General features: G+C 38.8%; 1 protein-coding gene across 1 annotated transcript; it reads left to right on the top strand.

Moving 5' to 3' along the window:
* Positions 1 to 4,758: 4,758 nt before the first annotated feature.
* Positions 4,759 to 22,080, top strand: TSPAN1 (tetraspanin 1). Its single transcript, XM_058178161.1, has 8 exons — positions 4,759 to 4,877; positions 6,426 to 6,490; positions 13,725 to 13,931; positions 15,458 to 15,532; positions 17,611 to 17,709; positions 18,275 to 18,433; positions 18,719 to 18,802; positions 20,935 to 22,080. Exons 2-8 carry the CDS (start codon positions 6,434 to 6,436, stop codon positions 20,986 to 20,988), a joined length of 735 nt encoding a protein of 244 aa, XP_058034144.1. The 5' UTR covers positions 4,759 to 4,877; positions 6,426 to 6,433; the 3' UTR covers positions 20,989 to 22,080.
* Positions 22,081 to 26,396: the final 4,316 nt, after the last annotated feature.

Here is a 26,396-nt window from a genome sequence, read left to right as displayed (position 1 = left end):
CTAATTATCCTCTGAAGTCTGTGTCTTTCTTGTTGGGTTGCAGAACCGAACCAGACAGTTATAGAGGTGCAAATGACAGACTCAATAATTCCTCTGTAGAACTGGATCAGTAGCTCCTTGGGCAGTTTGAGCTTTCTGAGTTGACGCAGAAAGAACAGTCTTTGTTGTCCTTTTTTGATAATGTTTTTGATGTTAACTGTCCATTTTAGATCTTGCGATATGATAGAACCTAGAAATTTGAAGGAGACCAATCACTGTTGTGTCATCTGCAAACTTCAGTAGTTTAACAGATGGGTCATTGGAGATGCAGTCATTGGTATACAGAGAGAAGAGAAGTGGGGAGAGCACACAGCCTTGGGAGGCCCCTGTGCTAATTGTACAGGTATCTGATGTGATCCTGCTTAGCTTCATCTGCTGCTTCCTGTTTGTTAGGAACAACTTAGTTAATTTAGCAACTCGGTTGTGTCTAGCTTTGTAATCATTAACTGGATAACTAATGAATGTACAACTGATCCAATCCATACTACACTATACAACGCTGTTACAAACCTAGGTCTTGAACAACTTGTAACTAACAATACAGGACTCAACAATTGCTTTGACCTCATCTTCTGCAACAACCCAAACTCAATTTATGGACTACAAATTAAAGAACCTTTTTGCCAACAGTGACCACTGCATGATTGACTTTCATCTCAATATACATCCTTACTTAAATCGTCATAACAATAGTATTCCTAACTACAACTTCAAAAAAGCCAACTATGACCTTATAAACAATGATTTCTCATTTCTGGACTGGCAAAATCTGTTCGCAACCTGTATAACTGCTGAAGACCACTATAGAGTTTTCCTACTTGAAATCAATAGAGTCATTAAACTATACGTACCACAAACGACCACCAAGATCAGGAAAAGCAAACCAGCCATATCAATAAAAAAGCTTCAATCAAAAAAAAAATCCCTCTGGAGAAGAAACAAAAAAGGCAATGTAGCAAATTTCAAAAACTGCTACAGAAATATATGCAACCAAATAAAAACTGAATGCACAAATTACCACACCAAGCAAGAAGAGAACCTTCTGCGCACAAATTCCAATCGTGCCTTTTATAATTTTGTTAACAATAAACTTAAAGACTCAAGATCCATCCCACCACTAAAAGATTCTAACAGCAAAGAATGCAATGACGAAACAGTTAAAGCAAACCTCTTCAACATATTCTTTGGCTCAGTTTTTGTTAACAGCGATGACTCATATCCGACATTCCCAAAACAGACCAGCAATGAGTATGACAACTTAACACATATAGATTTCACAGAAGATAATGTTGGAAAAGCTCTTCATAACTTGAAACTATCGCTATCTATTGGACCCGATGGACTATGTGCATACTTCTTAAAAAAACTTTCCACTAATATAGCAGAACCCCTAAGCATAATCTTTGATAAAGCTTTCACTACCAGTTCCCTTCCTAAACTTTGGTCAATAGCCACAGTCATCCTAATCTTCAAAAAAGGAGACCCCAGCTTAGTCGAAAATTACAGACCAATCTCTCTGTGCTGCGTCACCCGCAAAGTCATGGAATCAATCATCAACCAATCCATCACCTCACACTTAGAAACAAACAACCTACTCTCTAATAAACAATTTTGTTTCAGGAAAAAATTATCATGCAACTTACAACTTCTCCACTGTAAAAACATATGGACTACAAATCTTGATCAAGGCAAAAAAATAGATGCAATCTACATAGACTTCTGCAAAGCTTTTGACTCAGTAGTACACGATAAACTTCTCCTAAAACTAAAATCCTATGCCATTTCAGGACCCCTTCACAAATGGATATCTGCTTTTCTGTCTAACAGACAACAAGTGGTCAAAATTGGCAATGCTGTATCAAATCCTGTTCCTGTCAAGAGTGGCATTCCTCAAGGCAGCGTTCTTGGACCAACACTCTTCATACTATACATAAATGATCTTTGTGACCATATCTCAAGTAATTGTGTTCTCTTTGCTGACGATGTCAAACTATTTAACACCACAGACAATACATCTACCATTCAAAAAGACCTTGATCATCTAACCGCTTGGTCTAAAACTTGGCAACTCCAAATCTCAACCAGCAAATGCTCAGTCTTACATATAGGAAAAAAGAACCCAAACACTAAGTACATACTTGATGGACATTACCTTATAGATGACCCCTGTTAAAGACCTTGGAGTTTTCATATCAAATGATCTAAGTGCCAAAGCCCACTGTAACTACATAGCAAAAAAGGCTCTAAGAGTTGTAAACCTAATCTTGCGTAGCTTCTTTTCCAAAAACACTACACTACTAACAAGAGCATATAAAACATTTGTTAGACCAATTCTAGAATACAGCTCACCTGTCTGGAACCCTCACCACATTTTTGACATCAATACAATTGAACGTGTCCAGAAATATTTTAAAAGAAGAGTTCTCCATTCCTCTGAAAACAACAAAATACCTTTTCCCACCAGACTTGAAATCCTAGGTTTAGAAAACTTGGAACTCCGTCGCCTTCGACAAGACCTAAGTTTAACTCATAGAATCATCTATTGTAATGTCCTTTCTGTTAAAGACTACTTCAGCTTTAATTGCAATAATACAAGAGCAACCAATAGATTTAAACTTAATGTTAACTGCTTTAATCTAGATTGCAGAAAATATGACTTCTGTAACAGAATCATCAGTGCTTGGAATACTTTACCTGACTCTGTGGTCTCTTCCCATAATCCCAAAAGCTTTAACCAAAAACTTTCTAATATTGACCTCACCCCATTCCTAAGAGGACCATAAGGGGCGTGCATAAGAGCACAAATGTGCCTACCGTTCCTGTCCTATTGTTTTTCTTCTTCTTCTTCTTATATATATATATATACATATATATATATGCTTATTCCTCCTAGTATTTACTAATATATATGTTTATATACTATATAATCTTTTTTTCTACGATAGTTATATATATTGTTGTGACAAAAATAAATAAATAAAAATAAATAAAAATGCAATAAATACATAGTTTGGTTCATGGTGCCTAAACCACTACTGATCCAAAAACAATAATCCCATAACTGTAGGAACTGCACCGAATAGCTGTTCAGGCCCAGCCACGGCAGCCTAACTGCATGCTTAGTGGCAGAAAGGCAGGATAAGGAATGGGGAGGAGGAAAGAGGCCTACCTGCCTGTTGGGTGGCAGAATCAGGAATCATCATCACCATCATCATCATCCTCACATACTGAGCTGTTGTAAGACAATAGCTCAGACCGACTACAAACAACATCACAATAAAATTGCTCAGATGGTCCACTGGAACTTGTGTCACAACTACCATCTGTCTGTAGCAAAGAACTGGTGGGATCATAAGCCTGAAAAAGTGATTGAAAATGAGCATGCAAAACTACTGTGGGATTTCCGAATACAGACTGATAAAGTTTTGGAACACAATACACTGGATATCACAATTGTGGAAAAGAAAAAGGTGTGGATAGTCGACCCTGCTATACCTGGTGACAGCAGAATCAATGAGAAACAACTTGAAAAATCACCAGATATCAAGATTTGAGAATTGAATTGCAGAGACTCTGGCATAAACCAGTGCAGGTGGTTCCAGTGGTACTCGACACACTGGGAGCTGTGCCTAAAGACCTAGGCAAGCACTTAAAAGCAATTGGCACTGACAAGATCACCATTGGTCAGCTGCAGAAAGCCACCTTACTGGGATCTGCTCACATAATTCGCCAATACATCACACAGTCCTAAAACGCTTGGGAAGTGTTCAACTAGTGATCTGTGATACGAAATCCAGCATAGTTATCTCGTTTGCTGTGTATACTGTCATTTTGTGTAAATAATAATAATAATAATAATAATAATAATAATAATAATAATAATAATAATAATAATAATAATAATAATAATAATAATAGTCGTCTTAGACCAGTGTTTCTCAACTTTGGCAATTTTTAAGGTGTGTGGATTTCAGCTCCCCCTACTGGCCGGAGAATTTGGAGAGTTGAAGTTCACATATCTTAAAAGTCACCAAGGTGAATCACAGAATTTTTATTAATGCCGAAGGAGCTGTTGTTTGGTCCTGAAGTTTCCACATTGTTTGACTACCTAACATGTAGGGACATACTATACTATTTGCCCTGCTAAGCACATGCACAGTGAGTTCCCAGACATGCATTAGTGTGTTATAGTAGCCATTACTTTGATGTGCAAAATGCTACATTTACAGGTATCCCCAAAATGCTTTCATTATTCAGTTCAGGTAGCTGTTGCAGGATAGGAAGGGATGAAAATATTAAGCCAAGAAAGTACTCAACTAGTACTTTAATTCATTTGTATAGCTGTAAATCCTGTTTGATTTTTGTGAAGCTTACAATTCAAGTCTCAAAAAAAAAAAAAAAAAAAAGAAAGAAAGAAAGAAAGAAAAGAAAAGTAAAGAAAAAACAACCCTTCTGAGTTAAAATGCATAATATTTAAAGACACGGCTACTTCCAACTATTTGTCTCTAACTCCTTCATGCACACTCTTGTATTATATACATAGACAAAATTGTTCAAACCAGCTGTAAAGCTAAAAAAAACCCATTCACCTATAACCACAAGGGAGCAGTAAAGAATAAGGGAACATGGTTTAGTAGTCCTATGGGTTTTTTTTTAAAGGAATAAATTGCTGAGGTGTGGCCTTAGTATCTTACAGAGATTTGATTGGCTTGAAAAGGTGATTCATCTAATAGGTTGAAACAATTTCTTCATATTACTTAAGAGTTGATTGCTCTGTCAAGTGTAAAGGTAGTGAGACTTGTTCAGGTTAATTTTGGAGTTAGTTGGTGCCCTTAAAGGTAAGTTCCTTGTGTATTTATGAACTTATGACAAAGGATCTTTGTTTCTAAGGATTCTTGCATATTTGAAAAAGAAGATTGATATGCATAAGAATTAGCCTCAGTTTTTAATTTGACCTTAGTAAAAGGAAGTGAGGATTATTTAATGCTTATTACTTTAAAACAAAAGGACTTGTCTGTTGCTTTTAACTGCTATTTATTCTGATATTACTTATATATAATTTCTGTCTTTAGTTTTGTTGTTGTTATTGCAATATTACTATATCAAACAATTTTAAAGATTTAAAAATCAGTTCTTGAATAACTTCTTTTGTAGTAACACCAAGGCTATGGTGAGGATGTAGGTGAACATATCTGTTTTAGAGTGATTTGTCCAGACCACTTTGTCACTTCCATTAACGCAACTGGAGATTCAGCAATTTAACTTGTGAAAATATATTGACACAATTGGTAGCAACTAGATATGAATCAATAATGTGTTGTTGCTGCTGAGGTAAAAAGTCAAATGTTGTTTTAGACTTTATAATTATAGTTTCTAGATCATAGGAAAAAAAACCTGATTTGATTTGAATAGTTCTGTTTATTTCTGTACTAGCCAGATCCTGCCTTGAGTACTGCACCAGTCAAACAAACTGGAACAGGTTCAAGGAAGGGCAACAAGAATGGTCAGGAGACTAAAAATTAAACGCTAAAAAAGAGATTGGTACACTTGGGAAAATTTAGCATTAAACTGAGAAGATACAGATGATGCAATAATACTTGAAAAAGGCAAAACCCGCTCTTCCAAATCTTAGATGGAAACCATTACTCTTAGATGGAAACCTAAAGTCTAATATGGTTTCCAGGCCTGACATTGAAGTTACTAGAAAAGTGATTCCAATTAGACATTGGACGGAAAAGTCTTAACAATAAGAACAGTGTAGTATTGAACCAAATACTGATGGTCAAGAGGAGTCTAGACAAGAATCTTTTGGGGATATTTTAATTTGGATTATGGCAAGAAGTGGGAGTTGATACTGCCAGTGCTGACCTGGGACAATGGCATCAACTGGCTTCTGCTACGAAAGCCATCAAGTGGAGAAAAAAAGACTAGTGGATAAAGTCTGCTGGGTTTTTCTTATTATTTCTTTTTAATTTAGCATATCTTTCTAGTCCCCTCTAGAATGGATATCGGTCTTAAGGGTGTCTAAAAAAAGATTTTAATCTAAACCAGAGTTCCATATGCTGGAGCTCAGCTTCTATAATTTTGGTCAATATGGCTCCAGCTGGAAGTGATGTGAATTAATGGGACATCGAGATCCCTGCTTTTAGATCAATATATAACACTCTTATACCCAAATATTGCCCAACAATATCCATATAGTAATAAAATTCAGAATAGGCTTTTACCCTCAAAGAAACCCATTTGAATGTCACACTGAGAGTTTCTAAATTACCAGACCATAGGTTGAAATTTGTGTCCACATTTTTGAATATCGGTTGGGTTTAGTTCTCTAAAAGTTTCTTCACCTGCTGTTGCTTAAGTTCTCCATTATTTGTTTTTTACAGCTGTCAAAATGAGCTGCTTTACATTCCTGAAGGTCATGATGATTTTGTTTAACCTGGCCATATTTGTGAGTACTTACCTCTTTTTTCTGTAAATAAGCAGTGAGGTGTTTTGCATTCTTATAAAAGAATGTGTGGAGGAGAGAACCTTTTTCACCTCCTTTTAGCTCCATGTCTGTATGTTTAATAGGTATGAAACAAGACATATGAAGCTGAAACCCAAAGTCAAAGCAAGTCTGAGTAAACATATTTAGAATTCCAATGAATTCTAATAAAGGATAGATTAGACTATCAAATTTATTCTTTTCTATAAGAACATATCAGGCAAGTATCAGTTTACAGCACATTATTAGCATGTGTATGGCAAGCTGTGTCTTTATCTTACAATTAATCTTTGGTGATCACATGCTGTAGTAACCTTTGCCAACTCGGTTCTACCAGTCAACTATGAATGATTTAATAGAAACAAGTGAGCTTATCAAAAATTCAGCATGCGAATAATCATTGGATACAATAAGATATGTGGTAAGAGATGGTCACAACCACAATGTAAGTATAATCCCTGGTTAGCAGGGGTGGTGACAGTCCTTGGGAAAGAACACATACATATATGGAAGAATCAGTGTCCAAACTTCCTTAGTCATGATTCTACTATTATTTTGTCTGCTTGTCCCATAAATTCACGGTAAACAGTCTTAGAAGCTATATTAGATGATCTGCTGGCCTCTTCATGCCTGTATGTTGTGGTTTCTAGTGACTTGCGCTATATATTCAGTGAAGCTGAAATTTGCCTGCAAATATTAGTTGTAATTACGTCAGCTCACAGATTAAACTATTTCAAAATAACATGAAACAGTCATTTAATAGTATGGTTGGCTTGTAGGAATTTTTTTCTGTGTTTCTAGCATTTTGGGGGGCTGCAATGCAGGTAGAACAATTAGAAGTATTGCTGTGTGGTTGTTTAAGATTGTATTACAGGTAGTCCTCCTAAGGAAATATACTTTTCTGCAAAGAAAGGCTAAGCCTCAATTGGCAATGGATAACTTGAGTACAATTGCAGCTCAAGACAAAGGTAGTCATTAAAATCTATTCATGTTTCTCGGACACACTGAGTCAGTTTTATGGTTTCTGTGGGTGTGGCTTTGATGTCATACTTGTTCTATAAATGTTATTTCGAAAAGCAGTGCAGCCGTCTTTCTCCATACCTGGCTAATGTTCTCAAGGAAGTCTTGAATGTCAATTTGAACCGACACCTTTAGCATACACCTAGTTTCAAAGCTTGAAGAAAGAGCAGTTGCTCATACAGCTCTTTCTAAACATCCTGTGGCTGTATTTGAAGTAAACTCTGTGAGGTGGCCCAGATATATACCGTACAGTGGAGATCAATGAGGTCACAAAACTGTTAAAACCATAACAAGGGTGTGCCACCTTTTACAGGCCAGAGTCACAAGTGACCTTCTTTGGAAGGAACTGTATCCCAGGTATGGATGAAATCAGTGGTGGAATTCAAATTTTTTTTTACTACTGGTTCTGTGGGCGTGGCTTGGTGGGCGTGGCTTGGTAGGCATGGCAGGGGAAGGATACTGCAAAATCCCCATTCCCACCTCACTCCAGGGAAAGGATACTGCAAAATCCCCATTCCCACCCCTCTCTGAGGCCAGCCACAGGTGGTATTTGCGGGTTCTCCGAACTAATTTCCGCTATTGGTTCTCCAGAACCTGTCAGAACCTGTTGAATAGGTTCTGTTTCACCCTGGATGAAATGTGATATATTTAAAGTTTTTCTTGGTCTTTTACAGGGTAGTTTGAAGGGAGGGCAGTAAGAAACATCATTGAGCTATTTTTAGGATCTACCTTACAGTGGTCTTGCCTCAGATGGTGAATTATTGAGTTTTAAAGGGTACCACTGATTTTTTTTAGTAAAAGAAATATTCCTTGAGGGGTGAAAAGAATTAGGCGCCATAGCTTGACCCCAGGATTTCAGGTTGATTTTTTTTCACTTAAAAAAATATTGATATTGATTTATATTGATATTGATTGTTTCCTGATTGCTTATTTGAACCCTATGACTATCATTAAGTGTTATACCTTAGAATTCTTGGTGAACATATCTTTTCTTTTATGTACACTGAGAACATATGCACCAAGACAAATTCCTTGTGTGTCCAATTGCACTTGGCCAATAAAAAAATCTATTCTACTCTATTAATTCTACAGATGTATATGCTGCCCATTTGCAAAAGGCTCTCGATTGCTAAAAGGGTAAAAAGATTGGTGTTTAAGCCCCATCCTACAAAAAAGGGTTACATAGAACAAACAAGAAGTGCTTGTGTATGTTGTGCTGAAAGGAAGGAATGCAGTTTGGAGCTAATATTTGGACATTTCTCTTCTCCCTCCTGTCCTTGCTGCTCATCTGGGAAACTGATCTGACTATGAAAATCAACATGCAAATAAGAAAAAAATATTTACACAATATTTTTATTTGGTGTTATAATTAAGCATGGAGCAAGAGCTATTCCCCCTCCCCCTGAGAACAATGGCTAACTAGGTAGGTTGGCCTCAGAGGAAGATTGGCCTAAATCACCCAACGGATTTTCACGGTTGAAGAAGTGGGGGTCTTTTCACTTCTTTTCCAATACCTTAACCACTAGCCCATACCTGCCTTCTGCCCACTAACGATATGGAGAACAATATAAATTAATGTCTGAGAAACTTTTGAGGACTGCATGTAGACTGACATTTCATCCTGGCTATGCCTGCTTGAGATGTGACATCAGTATGATCATATGTAGTTGTTGGTGACCTGTTTCATAAATTGCATTACACCAAAACCATACAACCACATCAAGGCATAACACAATAACTGGAATACCAATTGAACACCATTGGCATTGACAAATTCAGCATCAGTCAGTTGCAAAAAGTGTCTTTACAGGTTACATTCTGCAACAATATCTGTGACGCTATCAAACATCCATATCTGCCTTATCCCGGGTCCTTGGAAAGGACTTGATAGGTAGACAAAAATGCCAAATCCAGTCTGAACATCTGGGTGACTGTGCGACAAATCATAGTAATTTGATAAACCTGTAAGCTGCCCTACTTTAAATAACTTTTGAGTGTTTCACAACAATCAAAGAAAGTACAATAAAATCAATAAAACACAAAAAGTACAGGTAAAATGTGTTGCTTGTAAATTGTGGTTTAGGATTTAGTTGCATGTTTGAACAGGTCATTATGACTTGGTTAACAAACCATGGTTAAACAAGCTAAGTTTTTTTGTGCTATATACGCTTCCTACACGTATGCTTCTATGGAGTTGAGGTTAGGCTATTGGACTTGGTTCAAACTGGATCTCTCCTTCGACTTACTATGATTGGTTGGCTTGACTAAACCTTTGTTGAATCAAAGCACCCTTTTGAAACGGTGCAGTATATATGCAACTGTCATTTACATGGCTCGCATATGCAGCTGCAACGTATTTGCATTTTCTGTAGATGCTTACCCTTAGTCTCTTTATTCCGTGACATTATTCAAAATGTGGCACTCATTTTGTGCCCCTCCCCAGTAACTCCCTATCCCTGTGTTTCTTTTCCCTGTTTTAATCTGGGTAATCTGTGGGCCTACAGGCTAGTTCTAATTTAATATGTTCTCTGCCTTTTAATGATATACCATTTTTGGGAGGGGGGAGTGACCAGGAGGGAAATAATAATAATAATAACTTTATTGTCATTGTATGTGTATACACAGTATACACAAATTCACTTAACACCCAGGTCCAACACACATAATAATCCCAAAGTGTCAGGAACAGAAAGATTGAGAAGAAAATATACTGAACAGTGAGAAAAAAGAGTATAGAAAGAGAGAGTAGCTTCACCATTTTATTTTATCCCCTCCCAGACTGTCATGTAGTCCCCTAATAAAGATTTATTTTAAAAAATATGGGACTACAGTCATCTTTACGGTCATCCTATGTATGTTCATTACACAAAAAGCAGCCTACAGAATACAAAACATTAATCTACAATGCAGGGTTGCCTTCTAATTCTCCTTAGAAAAATTAGGATCACTGGAATTATTTGCCTACTTTTTAATAAAGGTCAGTTCCTTGAAATAGGGCTTTTATAAGGATGAAGGTGTAAAGTCCTAGAGAAACAAAAATGACACTTTAAAAATACTAATTTAGAACAATAGTGGCTATCTTGTTTTGCCCCTTGTCTTTAGGAAGGGGCAAAATGTAATTGTGCCTGATCAACTGTCCTAAAATCCTGGATTTCTGAATTACTTTTATAGGGCAATGCTCATTTCTTTCCCAGAGAAGCAGCATGTACGACCCTTTCAGCAATTAATGTATTAGCTCATGCTGTTTATTCAATCATAATTCTGAGAGGTCAAATGAATCTGGCAGCAACTTTTTTTTTAGCAATGTGGGTTCAGATTTTCTGAATCTGTTCTACAAATCTGGGAATTGTGATATGGTTTCTCTAGAAAGGAAATGACCTTTCATCCCAAAGACCCCATGTATTCAGCCTAGCACCAATATAGATTGTGGCTTGCCCTTTTGTTTGAAAGCAAATAAAACCTGCACCTGTGTTCAAGGACAATTGCTTTGACCTCTTTAGGAATGTTTGTGAATTAAGTTACAGGCATTGTTCACTTAAAAAGGAATATTTACACAACTGAAATGCTTGGTAGCTTCTGATAACACCTCCTTGAAAGGCTGGGAAATTTGCAGATTCTTCCTGTGCTCGTACAATAGAATCATGGCAGAGGTAGGTTTCAGCAGGTTCTGACCAGTTCTGGAGAACCAGTAATGGAAATTTTGAGTAGTCCGGAGAACCGGTACTAAAAATTCTGACTGGCCCCACCCCCATTTATTCTCTGCCTCCCAAGTGCCAGCTGATCAGGAGGAAATGGGGATTTTACAGTATCCTTCCCCTGCCACGCCCACTAAGCCACACCCACCAACCATGCCACACCCACCAAGCCACACCCATAGAACTGGTAGTAAAAATTTTTGAAACCCACCACTGAATCATAGTCCCAGCAGTGTTTTTTCAAAGGACAACTGGACGTTCTTTGTTTTTCCTTGAAGATGTTTCATTTCTCATTCAAGAAGCTTCTTCAGTTCTGACTGAATGGTGGAGAATTGAAGGATTTATATTCCTTGCACTGATCTAGTTGTTAGCAGTCTCTCATTGAGGCCACTTGGAGACTTATCTGTGCCCTCAGAGTCACCCGAATAGTGCAAATAGTGTGGAACTGCAGGAAAGGACTATGTTGTAAACAGAAGATAGGTGGTGTTGTATCCCTCCCCCTCTGTTGAGAAAGGCCTGATCAATTTCAATGTAGATGGTCTCTTTGACCCTCTTTCAAACCAGTGGTCTTGTCTGTCCAGAATGTGGACTTTGCTGCTTCAAAAGTGTGACTTTGTGTTTCAAATACAGATGGACAGCTGAATCTTGTTCTGATGGAGTTGTTCTCCTCTGTTGTGCCATGCGTTTGTGAAGTGATTGTTTTATTTCTCCAATGTTACAGATCTGTACATGTCTCACTGTATTGTACTGCATATGTTACACTGCTCAGGACAACCATGATCTAGATGCCTGAGAATCTCCATAGACAATAGCATCACAGCTTGTTGAATATGAAGGACTATATAATTATCTGGGGGAGAAAGAGATTGATCAGGGTCAGAGAAAATGGGGCTTCAATGTATTTTAGAACAATGCAGAAGAGTAAGATTCGGCATTATACTTGCTGAAACATCATCTTCTGTACAATGGTTAAATCTATATAATTTCCTTAAATAGAATTAAATTTAAAGTAATCATACAGGACTGATGATATTTAGTGCTGGATTAAATACATTACCAATGTTAAAGCATACTTGTTTGGGTCCTAATTATTTTTTGATAGAATCACAAATAGGGAAGTATCTCCAGTTTGTAGGAAATGGAAATAAATCAGGATTCCAGAGTAGGCCATGATAAACCTAGCTTAAATATTAAGCTTATTTTCAAATTTAATGAATTTTACCTTTTGACTTTTAAAACCTTTTAAAACACTAATTTAGTGTTTACTCTAAAGGACATAAATGTGATGCTTTAATAAGTCAAAAAAGTTGCCCAAGAAATATTGCAAAACATTTTAGGGGATAAATGTAGTTTTCAGAAGGATTATGTCAAAATGCAGTCTAGAATGTAGTTGTCAAGCTATAAGGCTGTGATTATAGTTAGACACAATTCTAGTTCAACTGGGGACCATATTTTTCAGGGTATAAGACGCACCGGAGTATAAGACGCAGCTTAGTTTTTGGGAGGAAAATAAGAAAAAAGCTGATTGGCAGGTGGATTGGCCTCCTGGAATACCCCAAATCAGCTGTTCGCAGAGGTGAATTTTAGCAACAGGTTCCTTAGTTGTGAGCTCTGTGCCTTGCTTTTTTTTCTGCCTCTAAAACTCCGTTTCAGAAAAAACTTTTTTCTGCCTCTGGAAACCTCCGAAACAGAGCTTCAGAAAAAAAGCCTCTGAAGCTCCGTTTGGGAGCTTCTTTTCTGAAGCTCCATTTGGGGATTTTTTTCTGAAGCTCCATTTGGGGATTTTTTTCTGAAGCTCCGTGTCTGATGCTTTTTCCAGCCTCTGAAACCTTTGTCTGAGAAGCTGAGCGGGACTACATTCGGAGTATAAGACGCACCCAGATTTCCATCCTCTTTTTGGGGGGAAAAAGGTGTGTCTTATACTCCGAAAAATACGGTATGTAGGAATTAGACTATAAGATCAGTTGCTAAAAATATTTGATGGGTTCCAGGAGGCAGGCCATCTCTGCTGTGGTGCCCACCTTATGGTCACCAGTCCTGAAGTTAGTTTAGCTCCATCTCTGTTAGCATTCCAGCTGTATAAATTTAATAAAAATAAATAAATAAAATACATAGTCTTATGACTAAGGTGATATTTAAGATGATATTTTGGCTTTCCCACATCACCTTTTGAGGAGAAATTAGAAATTCCTAATTAGAAACATTTGTTGCTGGTGAATAATAATTATTCTTGCTGAAATCAATCTACAAGTTGTATACAATGACTAGCAAGAACTCGAGAAGCATGTTTGACTGCAGAGTTGTGGATGTGAGAAAACTGAAGCCTCCAAGTAGTTGTCTGAAGTCTTTTCAATATGGTGAATCACATGTGATACAAGCGCAGAGCTAAAGGATAACAATTCTGGATGTATGGATGTGCACGTACACCACTATCTACACGTGAACGTACATTTCTTTCTTTCTTTCTTTCTTTTTTTGCCTAGCTTGGCGGAGCAGCGCTGCTGGGCATTGGGATCTGGGTTAGTGTTGACAGTAAATCCTTCCTCAATATATTTGGTGCGATATCCGCCAGTGTCCTCCAATTTGTGCACGTTGGTTACCTCCTCATTGCCATTGGAGTTGTTCTGTTCCTGCTGGGTTTCCTAGGATGCTGTGGAGCTCAGAAAGAGAGCAAGTGCCTTCTGATCACGGTAAATTCTCCAAAGCATTTTCATTGTTTGCTGCATAAAAGTGTTGATTGATACTAAAGTATGTAATGAAATCCAGCATGATGAAGGCATTATTGAAAGCTGTTCATTGAGGACATTTTTTTTTAAAGGAAAAGATCTGAAGTCATTAATCCAGATATATCAGGGATAGAATTTCTATCTTTTATCTTGTTACTTTGGATAGTAACAAGCTGGTTTTTTAAAAAGTTCATTTCTTGATTCCTTAATTGGTATGTAAATAACAAGTCAATATTTTTGAATATAGTGTTTCCTTATTTGTGATCATATTTTTTCCCCTTTTTGGTGTCATAAAACTAGGTTGTTGTTTTTTAAGTGCATATTCCAGCTATTGCTGGTAAATGCTGATTTTTATTTCCCTGTTAGATAACTTAACAAGGAAATAACACGTTCAAACAACATACTAAATCTTAACTGTTTTGCCAAGTGTCAGGGCAGCGAATGGTTGCCCGGGCAATTGGTTGTTTTGGACTCAGAAACAATGAACAAACACCTAGGTAAATAAAGGGATTTTAAGCCTGATTATTAGCTCAAGCAAACAGATTTAAAAGCATAACACAAAAAGCATGCATAGCAAGAAAGATAATATCCACATCTCTTACAGACTGTCAGGAACTCTTTAATAACAACACCAGATTTGTGCAGAAGCTCCCAACACACAACAACTTCAAGGTTTTTATCAAAACTTGACAGTTGGCACCATGACTTCAAGGCCCTGGTATGGTCAGGAGACTACAAACTTTGACCTTGGTTTGGTGGCAAATAATTCATGGGTGGGAATCAAGAGTCTGAGACTTTCACAGCAAGAAAAGCTGTGAAGTTATGTGAAGATTTCCACCTCCTCTCTCCTTTGTTTAGTAAACAAGAGCAAAAAAAACCCACAAGCAGCTTAGCTCAGAATGAGCTCTAAAGAATTTTCTTAATATGAAGAATAAATCAAAATTCTGTCACTAAACTCATGAAAATACCAATGGTCTTCCACATTGCCCCTACAATAACAATTTAGGCTAATAAAAAGTTATTCTGAAAAACCTAGGAATCCAAATAAGAAGGTGCAGTGAAAGTAAAAGAAGGAATATTAAGGGATTAAGGAATATTAATATTAATATTAAGGGGCGTGCATAAGAGCACAAAAGTGCCACTGTTCCTGTCCTATTGTTCCCTTTCATTATATCAAATTAATATAGTTGTTGCATACTTTTGCTTATATATATGTTTTTTTTATGATGCAGCGTTGTTTTATATCAATGTTTACGTACACTGTTGTGACAAAATAAAAAAAAAATATGAAGCTTGAGTTTTATATGAGAAACCCCCTATGAAATGGGCTAATTCCCTTTAAAATCTGTTCGTGGCAGTCTTTCAGCTCCTTATAAGCAGCTATTTTTCCAGAGATGGAACACACTTGGCCAAGAGCATCCAATGCTTCTTTTTTGAATTAATACTTTGTAGAATAAGCAAACTTATTACTGTATTGTCCCTCTTCGTAGTTCTTCAGTATTATCCTGATCATCTTCATAATTGAAGTTGCTGGTGCGGTGGTAGCTTTGGTTTACACATCACTCGTAAGTATCATGGAATAGAAGCTATATATTAGTTTGAGGGGAGTATTTCAGGATCAATAAATACTGATATTCCACTTAGTGTACCTAAACGTTAGATTACCAATGAGATTAAGATACCTTACTTCTTAGCTTTTGTGTAATAATGGTCTGTCCTTGTTAGGCAGAAATGCATACAACTTAGTAAGAGTGCTGCTATTATTATTATTTTCCCCCCAAATCTTTATTTTTCTTATACCATACATTTGCTCTGCACCCAAGACCCAATGAGACATAAATGCACTGGCTTTGTTTCCTCAGGAATAAAATGGAAAGTAGCCTACGCTGATTTCCATATCATAAGAAAAGAGGGATATCTCACTTTCTCTTAGCCATCGTCTCTCAGCCTGGTCCCTGATCCAAGCTTTGTGTATAGGTATATGGGGGTGGTGAGGAAGAATGTTTATTGAACCCAACGGGGCACTAGCAAGATTGTGCTGCATAACTTGAACAAGTGTCTCCTCTGCATTGTAAAGGATATTTGGCATTTTGTATCCAAATAGCAATTCTTGAGAAATGTTCTACATAGGCTATCTGTGTAGTCTTCTCTACACCGATATAGCTATTCCCCATTTGACAAAGCATTGATTTGTGAAAAACCAGGTAGACACTTATTTGTGGTTTGCCCTTTACCTTCTTTTTAAAAATTAAAGATGGCTTGCTTTATTGCCCTTTTTTGGCAATCACCATGATATGGGCAGTAACAAAATGAGTTGTAGCACATACTTGAATTCTTTGCTGTGGAATTGCATCTTTGGAACTCCAAGCACTCTCATCTGTGATGCCTAAGGGGTTATGAGTAGTCTTGTTTCTTCAGTGCCCGCTGCATTCTTCTGTGATGTTAAGAGGAGATTGAATTGATAAAAAAGTGACATAGATACGAACGGAAGCTCAACCCTGAATGATCAAATGACATAGAAATAAATGGAATCACCTTAAGAAGCTCATCACTGAATAACAATAATGCAGAGAAAATAGATGTTTTCAGGTGTCTCAGAATTTTGGTTTTTATTGGAAGGAAAGGGCAAAGCAACTTGATGCCCATTACCCCCACTGCATCCATGGTTAATTTCCTTGACCACCTGCCAGGCTCCCTGAGTACTTGGTCTTATTTTTTTTTTAATTCACTGAAACAGAATAAATGAAGCAGGTATACTGCAATGTCTCGACCTTTAACAACATTTTTTTAAAAAAACACAACCCATACCTCCACCTCTGGCTGGTTCCCACACAGACTCAATAAATATTTTTAGAAAATAAAATTGGTGAATGGCTGCATATTTTCTGTCTATTGATGCCCAAGATAAGCAAAGATGTCAGAATGCCTCAAAAAGGTTGATGGGGAAGTATCTCACTATGTGAGTACCCATTATGGAAGACATTATGTGATAGTGCCAATGATATTTCCCCCTCTATTCTATATTCCTATATTCCACCGCCTTCGACATGACCTGAGTTTAATTCATAGAATCATCTATTACAATGTCCTTCCTGTTGAAGACTACTTCAGCTTCAATTGCAACAATACACAAGCATACAATAGATTTAAACTTAATGTTAACCACTCCAATCTTGATTGCAGAAAATATGACTTCAGTAACAGAACTGTAAATACTTGGAACACACTACCTGACACTGTGGTCTCTTCCCAAAATCCCCAAAGCTTTAACCAAAAGCTGTCTACTATTGACCTCACCCAATTCCTAAGAGGTCTGTAAGGGGCGTGCATAAGAGCACAAGTGTGCCTACCATTCCTGTCCTATTGTTTCCTTTCATTATATCCAATTAATATAGTTATTACATACTTATGCCTATATATATGCTTATATATAGTATAGTTATTTCGTGCCTATGCTTATATATATTGTTGTGACGAAAGAAAGAAAGAAAGAAAGAAAGAAAGAATGGACCTATAGAAGAGGAAGTAGAATCTTAATACTTCTACAGATGCTGAGATGAATAAATGGCCTTGCATCTTTAATTATATAGAAAGCTGCTTATATGTTCTCATATGTTTTGAATTATTCTTTTCTTCTTTTCAGGCACAGACTCTATTGCAAGCAACAGTGGCAAAATTACTAAAAGATGACTATGGGAAAGATAGCCCACTTACTGAAGCATGGAATGTTACAATGACTGAGGTAAGCTGGTACTCCAATCTCCATATTATATGCAAGATTTCTATGAGAAAATGTAGAAACCTCCCTTACGCCTAAGCAGAAATGATGTTGCTTTCTTTACAGATGCCAGTTAGTTTTACCTCAAAGACGGAAGATTGTCTTTATCTCAGAAACTTAATAGTTGTATCATAGTTTATTGAGGATCATCTTAATGCTTCTAATGTTCGCTTATAAACAGACAAGTATTAATATAAAAGAAAAGATAGTTGCAGTGGGATTCTTAGTGGGTAAGGAGTTTTTATTGAGGATTGTCTGTTGTATGTTGAAATAGAATGAATAAATAAATAACAGAATAGAATTGGAAGAATCCTTGAAGGTTTTCTAATGCAGGGGGTCTCCAACTTTGGTCCCTTTAAGACTTGTGGACTTCAACTCCCAGAGTCCCTCAGCCAGCAAAGCTGGCTGAGGAACTCTGGGAGTTGAAGTCCACAAATCTTAAAGGGACCAAGGTTGGAGATCCCTGTTCAAATGGAATCCCCTGTGGGTGAATGTGAACTCTAATCTTAATATATGTTTTTCTCCTTAGCTGAAATGCTGTGGTTTATCAAATTACACAGACTTTAATAACTCCTATTTCTACAAGGCCTCAAAGCACTTTTATCCAGGGCAATGCTGCAATTCTTCCATCTTGTCTGTCTCTGGCACTACTTGCAATGAAACTCTAGCTGAAAACTCTGCAGTGAAGGTATGAAAACATGTCCATTCTGGAGGAAAGTGGCCCAAGGTTTTGAGTGGAGTGATCCTCAGTAATCTGGCACCCAGATTCTATACTTGGCATTTTTGACACAGTGTTTTAAAAATTTGGATCTAAACTAAATTCAGGACTTCACTCTTCTGCACGGAACTGTGATGAATACCAGCCAAATTCAATGGCACCTTTGAATTCTTCCCAGGCAAACGGGGTTTGGAATTTCTAGAGATAACTAGTTCTTTTTAAATTTAACTGATTTTTCTTTCACTTTAATCCCAGGGCTGCTTCGATCAGATGCTGACTGAAATTCGTAGGAATGCAGCTGTAGTGGGTGGAGTTGCAGCTGGAATTGGGGCCTTAGAGGTATGTTGATTGAACTTTGTAAGAACCCATCTAGCATTATCCCATCTTAGGGGCTGCCACAAAGAGAAGGGAGTCAAGCTATTCTCCAAAGCTCCTGAAGGCAGGGCAAGAAGCAATGGATGGAAATTAATCAAGGAGAGAAGCAACCTAGAATTAAGGAGAAAATTCCTAACAGAATAATTAATCAGAGAAACAACTTGCCTCCAGAAGTTGTAAATGCTTCAACACTGGAAGTATTTAAGAAGAGATTGGATAACCATTTGTCTGAAATGGAATAGGGTTCCTGCCTAAGCAGGGGGTTGGAGTAGAAGACCTCCAAGATCCCTTCCAACTCTGTTGTTCTATTCTATTCTATTCTATTCTATTCTATTCTATTCTATTCTATTCTATTCTATTCTATTCTATTCTATTCTATTCTTTCATTGATGTGCCTTAAAGAGATAGCCTCTTCTTTAATAAAACTTTCTCATGATTTGCACCCTGTGATAGCATGCTTCCATGGGTATCCTCAGGTGGAGTCAAAAAAGTCAAAATGGCAGCCATGAACAGGACATGTAAAAAGAGACAAGGATTTGAGCACATGTTGTGTCTTCCCTGCTGATGCTCTTGTATGCACAGATACAAGATAGGTTTCTAGTCTTGCATGCAGTGGCTCTTTCAGTGATCAAAGTTTACTACCTAAGAAAGATAGATGCTTGGGTCTAAGAGAAATAAAGAGTAGTATCTAAATATTCTAGTTTGAATCCTGCTATGTTGGAAATGGCACCGGTTACCTATTTCCCTCATAGCAGGATTTTTTTAAGGCCTAGATTTTACATGCATGCTGATAGGATCTATGGGAACTGTAGTCCAATGAATATCAAGTGCCCTATCTGCCATGTGCTATTAAAAGGTAATAATGGAGAATTATGTTCATTCTAAGACTCTAAATAAATGATTATTACTTAGGTTTCACCCTGTTAAACATATCAAGTAGACAACTTATAGGATAAGTACAAACAAGCTATACTACAGGTAGTCCTCAACTTACAACAGTTCATTTAGTGACCATTTGAAGTTACAACGGCACTGAAAAAAGTGACTTATGACCATTTTTAGACGTATGACCATTGCAGCATCCCCACAGTCACGTGATCAAAATTGAGATGCATGACAACTGGTTCATATTTAAGGTGGTTGCAGTGTCCCAGCGTCATGTGATCCCCTTTTACGACCTTCTGACAGGCAGTCAATGGGAAAGCCAGATTCACTTAACAACTGTGTTACTAACTTAACAACTGTAGTGATTCACTTAACAGTTGTGGCAAGAAAGGTCGTAAAATGGAGCAAAGCTCACTAATCAAATGTCTTACTTAGTAACAGAAATTTTGGGCTCAATTGTGGCTGTACGTTGAGGACTACCTGTAATCAAGAGCAACCGGTCTCCCTGCTCTTTTCCCTTGCAGGAGAGGCTGCCTTAACATAGGTATGCCAATGGGAAAGTAATCCAAGAATTTGGGAGGTACTCCTCACTTTTATGGTAGACTTGACCTTCAGTGACTTCATCCATGCATAATGTTAAATCTTGATTCTTTTTAAGATTCTCTTTGAGATGACATAGTTCAGACGTAGAGTTAGGCATAGTTGGCTGTTTTGTAAATCGTATTCAACCAGAAATAACCAAACCTTGTAGAGCCCAGAATAGGGATCACCAATCTTTCGGACCTCAGGGACCACTAAATTCATAATTTTAAATCCCGTGGACCACTAATATGAATTTTTAAAAAAGCAGGATTTAAATTATGAATTTAAGGTTACTGCAAAATCCCCATTTCCTCCCGATCAGCTGGGACTCGGGAGGCAGAGAATAGATGGGGGTGGAGCCATTCAGAGGTGGTATTTACTGGTTCTCTGAACTATTCAAAATTTCTGCTACCAGTTCTCCAGAACTGGTCCGAACCTGCTGAATTACACCTCTGATGCAGGGTGGTGTTTTGGTGATTTATTTTTTCTTTTATAGTTGAGCTACATTTTATTTAAAGTATTACGTACTTCTTCAAGAACATAATGGGAACTGTTGTCTTCTGGTTTAATTCTGTGCGAATCGAAAGAGTATAAACTCACTTTTTATCTCATAATTTCCTCTTTCTCAGATTGGAGCAATGGCAGTGGCAATGTACCTTTATTGCAAAATGGATGAAAAGTGACTGGGATAGGCAAAGGAAAGGATTACCTTCCCACAAGCCAAACCTATGACACAACACTTTCTTAACCCGTATCTACAGCAATTAAACATTTCATGGGCCTGGGGCCTGAATGTATAATTAACCAATTGACTCTACCCAGATGGAATCTTTAGCATGTACATAAATGAAATTGTGAAAAGCAATGTTATAAGAAAACTCTATTAACAGAAAGGTCCTTTGAATTGAAAGCCAGAAATGGGAGGTGGGGGTGGGGGGTGGAGGAAACAAAAGTAAACCTGGAAATGTTTGTGCCTTCTAAAAATGGCCTTTTTTAATATGTGCAGTGTGAAGATTTCTGCTAGCTTTGATATTTGTCAACCTGGGTTGTAGAAAATCTCTTTAAGAATAAATGATCCAGAATGGATTTAAATGGATTTATTTGAAAAGCTTGGGACTGATTACCGTATATACTCGAATATAAGCCGATCCGAGTATAAGCCGAGGTCCCCAATTTTACCCCAAAAACTGGGGTAAACTGGGGACTCGAGTATAAGCCGAGGGTGGGAAATGAGGCACCTACCGGTTGGGGAAACCCTCCCTCCCTCAGCTGAGAAGGCTGGCGGCTCCCCCGCCCCGCCCTCTCACTGCACCGGCAGGGCTTCCGTCCGGTAAAATGTGAAAAAAAGAAAAAAAAACAACTTGAGTATAAGCCGTATATACTCGAGTATAAGCCGAGGGGCTTAAAAAAAAAAAAACTCGAGTATAAGCCGTATAGACCCGAGTATAAGCCGAGGGGACGTTTTTCAGCACAAAAAATGTGCTGAAAAACTCGGCTTATACTCGAGTATATACGGTAATTGAAATACCTGTGTATTACCAATGGGGAATCAGCATTATTTTTGTTCTTGACATAAAATAATAGATGAGCAATTGTTTGTCTACTGCTGGGGGAAAACATGGCTGTAAAAATTGATAGGAAAGGAAATGATTTTCTAAGGACTGAAAGGGTGTCTGATTGAGCTGGCTGTGTATGAAAGGAGTTTCCCTTTGTAACTAATTTTATTGTACATGATGTAGTCCTCTATTTTTTTATTCTGTGTGAATACAGTTTAATTTATAATAATGTAACTACGGAATCATATTATTTGCGCCTGGATTGGACTGTTGTAATAAAATCTACTTTTGAATTACAACTTGTGGCACTGGATACCTTGCAGCAAAGAGCCCCAATAGAAATAGGCAAATAGGCAAGACTAGAAATGCCCAAATGTGGGCATTTGACTTACCGATATACTCGAGTATAAGCCGAGGGCTTAAAAAAAACGCGAGTATAAGCCGTATAGACCCGAGTATAAGCCGAGGGGACGTTTTTCAGCACAAAAAATGTGCTGAAAAACTCGGCTTATACTCGAGTATATACGGTAATTGAAATACCTGTGTATTACCAATGGGGAATCAGCATTATTTTTGTTCTTGACATAAAATAATAGATGAGCAATTGTTTGTCTACTGCTGGGGGAAAACATGGCTGTAAAAATTGATAGGAAAGGAAATGATTTTCTAAGGACTGAAAGGGTGTCTGATTGAGCTGGCTGTGTATGAAAGGAGTTTCCCTTTGTAACTAATTTTATTGTACATGATGTAGTCCTCTATTTTTTTATTCTGTGTGAATACAGTTTAATTTATAATAATGTAACTACGGAATCATATTATTTGCGCCTGGATTGGACTGTTGTAATAAAATCTACTTTTGAATTACAACTTGTGGCACTGGATACCTTGCAGCAAAGAGCCCCAATAGAAATAGGCAAATAGGCAAGACTAGAAATGCCCAAATGTGGGCATTTGACTTACCGTATATACTCGAGTATAAGCCGAGTTTTTCGGCACGTTTTTTGTGCTGAAAAACGCCCCCTCGGCTTATACTCGAGTCTACCCTTGCAGAGCCGACCCAGGGAGAGGGTTTTTTGCCCTCGGGAACAGCTGGGCCGGCAGGACGAGCCCAAATGCTGCCGGCATGCTTTGCCAGCTCGGCCGGCTCGTTTTGGGGCGGCGGCTGGCCTCCGGCGTTTTCTTCCGCCACTTTTTGATGGCGGTGGTCGTGGAGGCGGGGCGGAGGGGCGTTCGACATTTTCGCCCCCCTCTCACTCGTCCTCCTCTTGCCCGCGGTGGGGGCGGAGGCGTTGTCACCTCGCCTCCTCTCCAGCCGAAATTGAGTGCGGCGGCAGTGGGGTGGGTGGGTGGGGAGGCCGCCGTGAAGTGCCGGCTGGGGGCCAGGAGCCAATCCCGGCTCCCCAGCCGGCACTTCACGCGGCCTCCCCTGCCGCCGCACTCAATTTCGGCTTTCGGAGAGGAGGCGAGGTGACAACGCCCTCCGCCTCCGAGGGCGAGTGACAAACAAATAAGAGAGTTCTTCGCCTTGGCGTTGTCACTCGCCTCCTCTCGAAAGCCGAAATTGAGTGCGGCGGCAGTGGGGTGGGGAGGCGCGTGAAGTGCCGGCTGGGGGCCGGGATTGGCTCTGGGCTCCCCAGCCGGCACTTCACGCGGCCTCCCCTGCCGCCGCACTCAATTTCGCTGGAGAGGAGGGCGAGGTGACAACGCCTCCGCCCCCACCGCGGGCAAGAGGAGGGCAGTGAGAGGGGCGAAATGTCGAACGCCCCTCCGCCTCCGCCGACCACCGCCGCCGCCGCCATCAAAAGCGGCGGAAGAAAACGCCGAGGCCAGCCGCCGCCAAAACGAGCCGGCCGAGCTGGCAAAGCATGCCGGCACTTCAATCCCGGCTCCCCAGCCGGCACTTCACGGCGGCCTCCCCACCCACCCACCCACCCCACTGCCGCCGCACTCAATTTCGCTTTCGGAGAGGACGGCGAGTGTGTCAAACGCCAAGGCGAGAAGAACTCTCTTTATTTGTTTGTCACTCGCCTCCTCTTACTGTCCTCCTCTCGCCTCGGAGGGGCGGAGGGGCGTTGTCACGAATACATCCCAATAAAATGCAAAGGTTTCAAAGCATGTTTTGGAAAAGCAGCGAGGATGGGGAGAATGCTGCCTTGAATGTGAAAGAAACGTGGAAAACTCCAACTACAGTATAAAAAAAACATTTGCACTCAGTACTTTTTATTTTATTTTATTTTTGCCAAGTTTTCCTAGGGTTTTTCCCCTATGGAAATTGGGGAGGTGGGGAGAAAGAGGTGAAAAGAAAAGCCTCTTGGAAAGCGGAGAAATACGGCAAGAACAAACAATTTCTCCCCGAGAGGGGGCAGGAGGAGGAGGAGGAGGAGAGATGGGGGCATTGCAAGCTAGGGTGGGAAGAAGGAGGAGGAAGAAGAAGGAGGCAAAAGAAACCGACCTCGCAGATCAGCAAATTAGCTTTCCTTCTCCAAACCAATTTTTTAAAAACCCGTTCTACCCAGAGCAAATGGCAAATAAGCAGCCTGCTTTGAGTCTGATTATTGTTTCATGGTGGTTGCCCTCTCTGATCTCCTTGTACATGACAAGGCACCTCTAACCCAGCGCTTTGTGTTTGTTATTGGTAATTCTCCTCTCCTTCTTCCATTGGAGTCCTCTCCTTCCTTTCCGAACGGGCGGGCGATTTACCTTCTCTGCCTCTTTTATTTTCCTGGAGGTGGAGGTGTATTCCTAAGGATGCCTTCAGTGCTGGGGAAGGAGCCGATCCATGGAGGGAGGGGCGACGCTGCCGAGCCGCTGCTTACAGAGAGCGAAAGAGCCAGGAGACCTTGGCATAGGTGGGCGGCTGGTGTAAGGCAGGGCAGAACCTTCGACCCGCAAGGATCCCGGGAGGTGGGGATGAAGAGAGGCAGAGAAGGAGGAGGAGGAAGGAAAAGAAAAGAAAGGGGAGTGAAAATAAGAGCAGTCCGAGCAATAAATAAATATTGCTGGGCTGCTTTCCAAAATCCTCAGCACGGAACTAAAAGTTGCAAGTGTTTTGTGAGTTCAAACAGTCCCTTCCAGACTAACACGTTTCATTAAAAGATACAAAGTTTGGTAAACTGAAGCTCGCTCTGTCCAATGCAAAAAAATCATCATCATCATAAAATAATAAAAATAATGATAATAATAATAATAATAATAATGATGATGATAATGATAATAATGATAATGATAATGATAATAATAATAATGATGATGATAATGATAATAATGATAATGATAATAATAATAATAATGATGATGATGATAATGATAATAATGATAATGATAATAATAATAATAATAATAATAATAATAATGATGATGATAATAATGATAATGATAATAATAATAATAATAATAATAATGATGATGATGATGATGATGATAATGATAATGATAATAATAATAATAATAATAATAATAATAATAATAATAATAATAATAATAATAATAATAATAATATTCAGCCGTGCTTCGCTTTGATGGCAGCCTGACGTAAAATGGGGGGCAGGGGGATACATACACGGTTAGGGAAAAATAACAAAACAATGTTTTGGGCTCAATTGCAGTCTTAAATTGAGGACTACCGGTACTTGCAATTTGAACCTTATTGGACACTTCATTCCTGGAGGGTTTTTAAAGAACAGACTGGACAATCCTTTGTCTGAAACAGTATAGGATCTCTTGCTTGAGGAGTGGGGACTGGACTAGAAGATCACTGTTAGTTTGGGATATGTTCAGAGCCCACACATCTGATGACATAAAAAAATTGGCAAAGTCATCTCAAGTCACTTTGGCCGTTATTCCAGGTGGGCTTACATCTGTATTGCAGCCCCTAGATGTCAGTTTAAATAAACCTTTCAAGGACCATGTGCGAAGGATGTGGCATGAATGGATGACATCTGGTCAAGCTCGTCTGACAAAAGTTGGAAATCTGAGAAAGCCAGACATAGAACTAATAGCACAGTGGGTTCGTGATGCATGGGAAGATATTCCAGAGGACATGGTGCAACGTGCCTTCAAGAAATGTGGCATTAGTAATGCTATGGATGGCAGTGAAGACAGCGCATTGTATGAGAGTGACAGCAGTGATGATGACGACTGTGAACTCAGTGATGACGACCACCGATATGCGGATAACATCACAGAAGCTGAAGTAGCTGAAGCTCTGTTTGGACAAACAGATGATGAGGAGGAGAACTCCAGTTTTGAGGGATTTTAGCTCTCGTTAGCTTGGTTGCTGTTACTTTTAAAGATACTGTATTTTTGATACCATATTCTTTTTGGGGACCCCCTTTTGCACTTTTATTGTTTTTCGTTCAAATAAATATTCATGTTATTTTACTTGGCTCTATCTTTATTTTTTACATTGACCAGTAGCTGCCTCATTTCCCACCCTCGGCTTATACTCGAGTCAATAGTTTTTCCCAGTTTTTGTGGTAAAATTAGGTACCTCGGCTTATATTCGGATCGGCTTATACTCGAGTATATACGGTATG

This window comes from Ahaetulla prasina, chromosome 3, assembly GCF_028640845.1.
Source record: "Ahaetulla prasina isolate Xishuangbanna chromosome 3, ASM2864084v1, whole genome shotgun sequence".
Lineage (NCBI taxonomy): Eukaryota > Metazoa > Chordata > Lepidosauria > Squamata > Colubridae > Ahaetulla > Ahaetulla prasina.
This window is presented reverse-complemented; position numbering and strand designations above follow the sequence as displayed.

What these genes read in the sequence shown, in the direction of transcription:
- TSPAN1 (XM_058178161.1), top strand. Translation starts at nt 6,434, where the DNA reads ATGAGCTGCTTTACATTCCTGAAGGTCATGATGATTTTGTTTAACCTG. An exon ending in TGTTTAACCTGGCCATATTT is followed by an intron (nt 6,491 to 13,724) that starts GTGAGTACTTAC and finishes TTTTTTGCCTAG; the next exon opens with CTTGGCGGAGCAGCGCTGCT. An exon ending in GCAAGTGCCTTCTGATCACG is followed by an intron (nt 13,932 to 15,457) that starts GTAAATTCTCCA and finishes CCCTCTTCGTAG; the next exon opens with TTCTTCAGTATTATCCTGAT.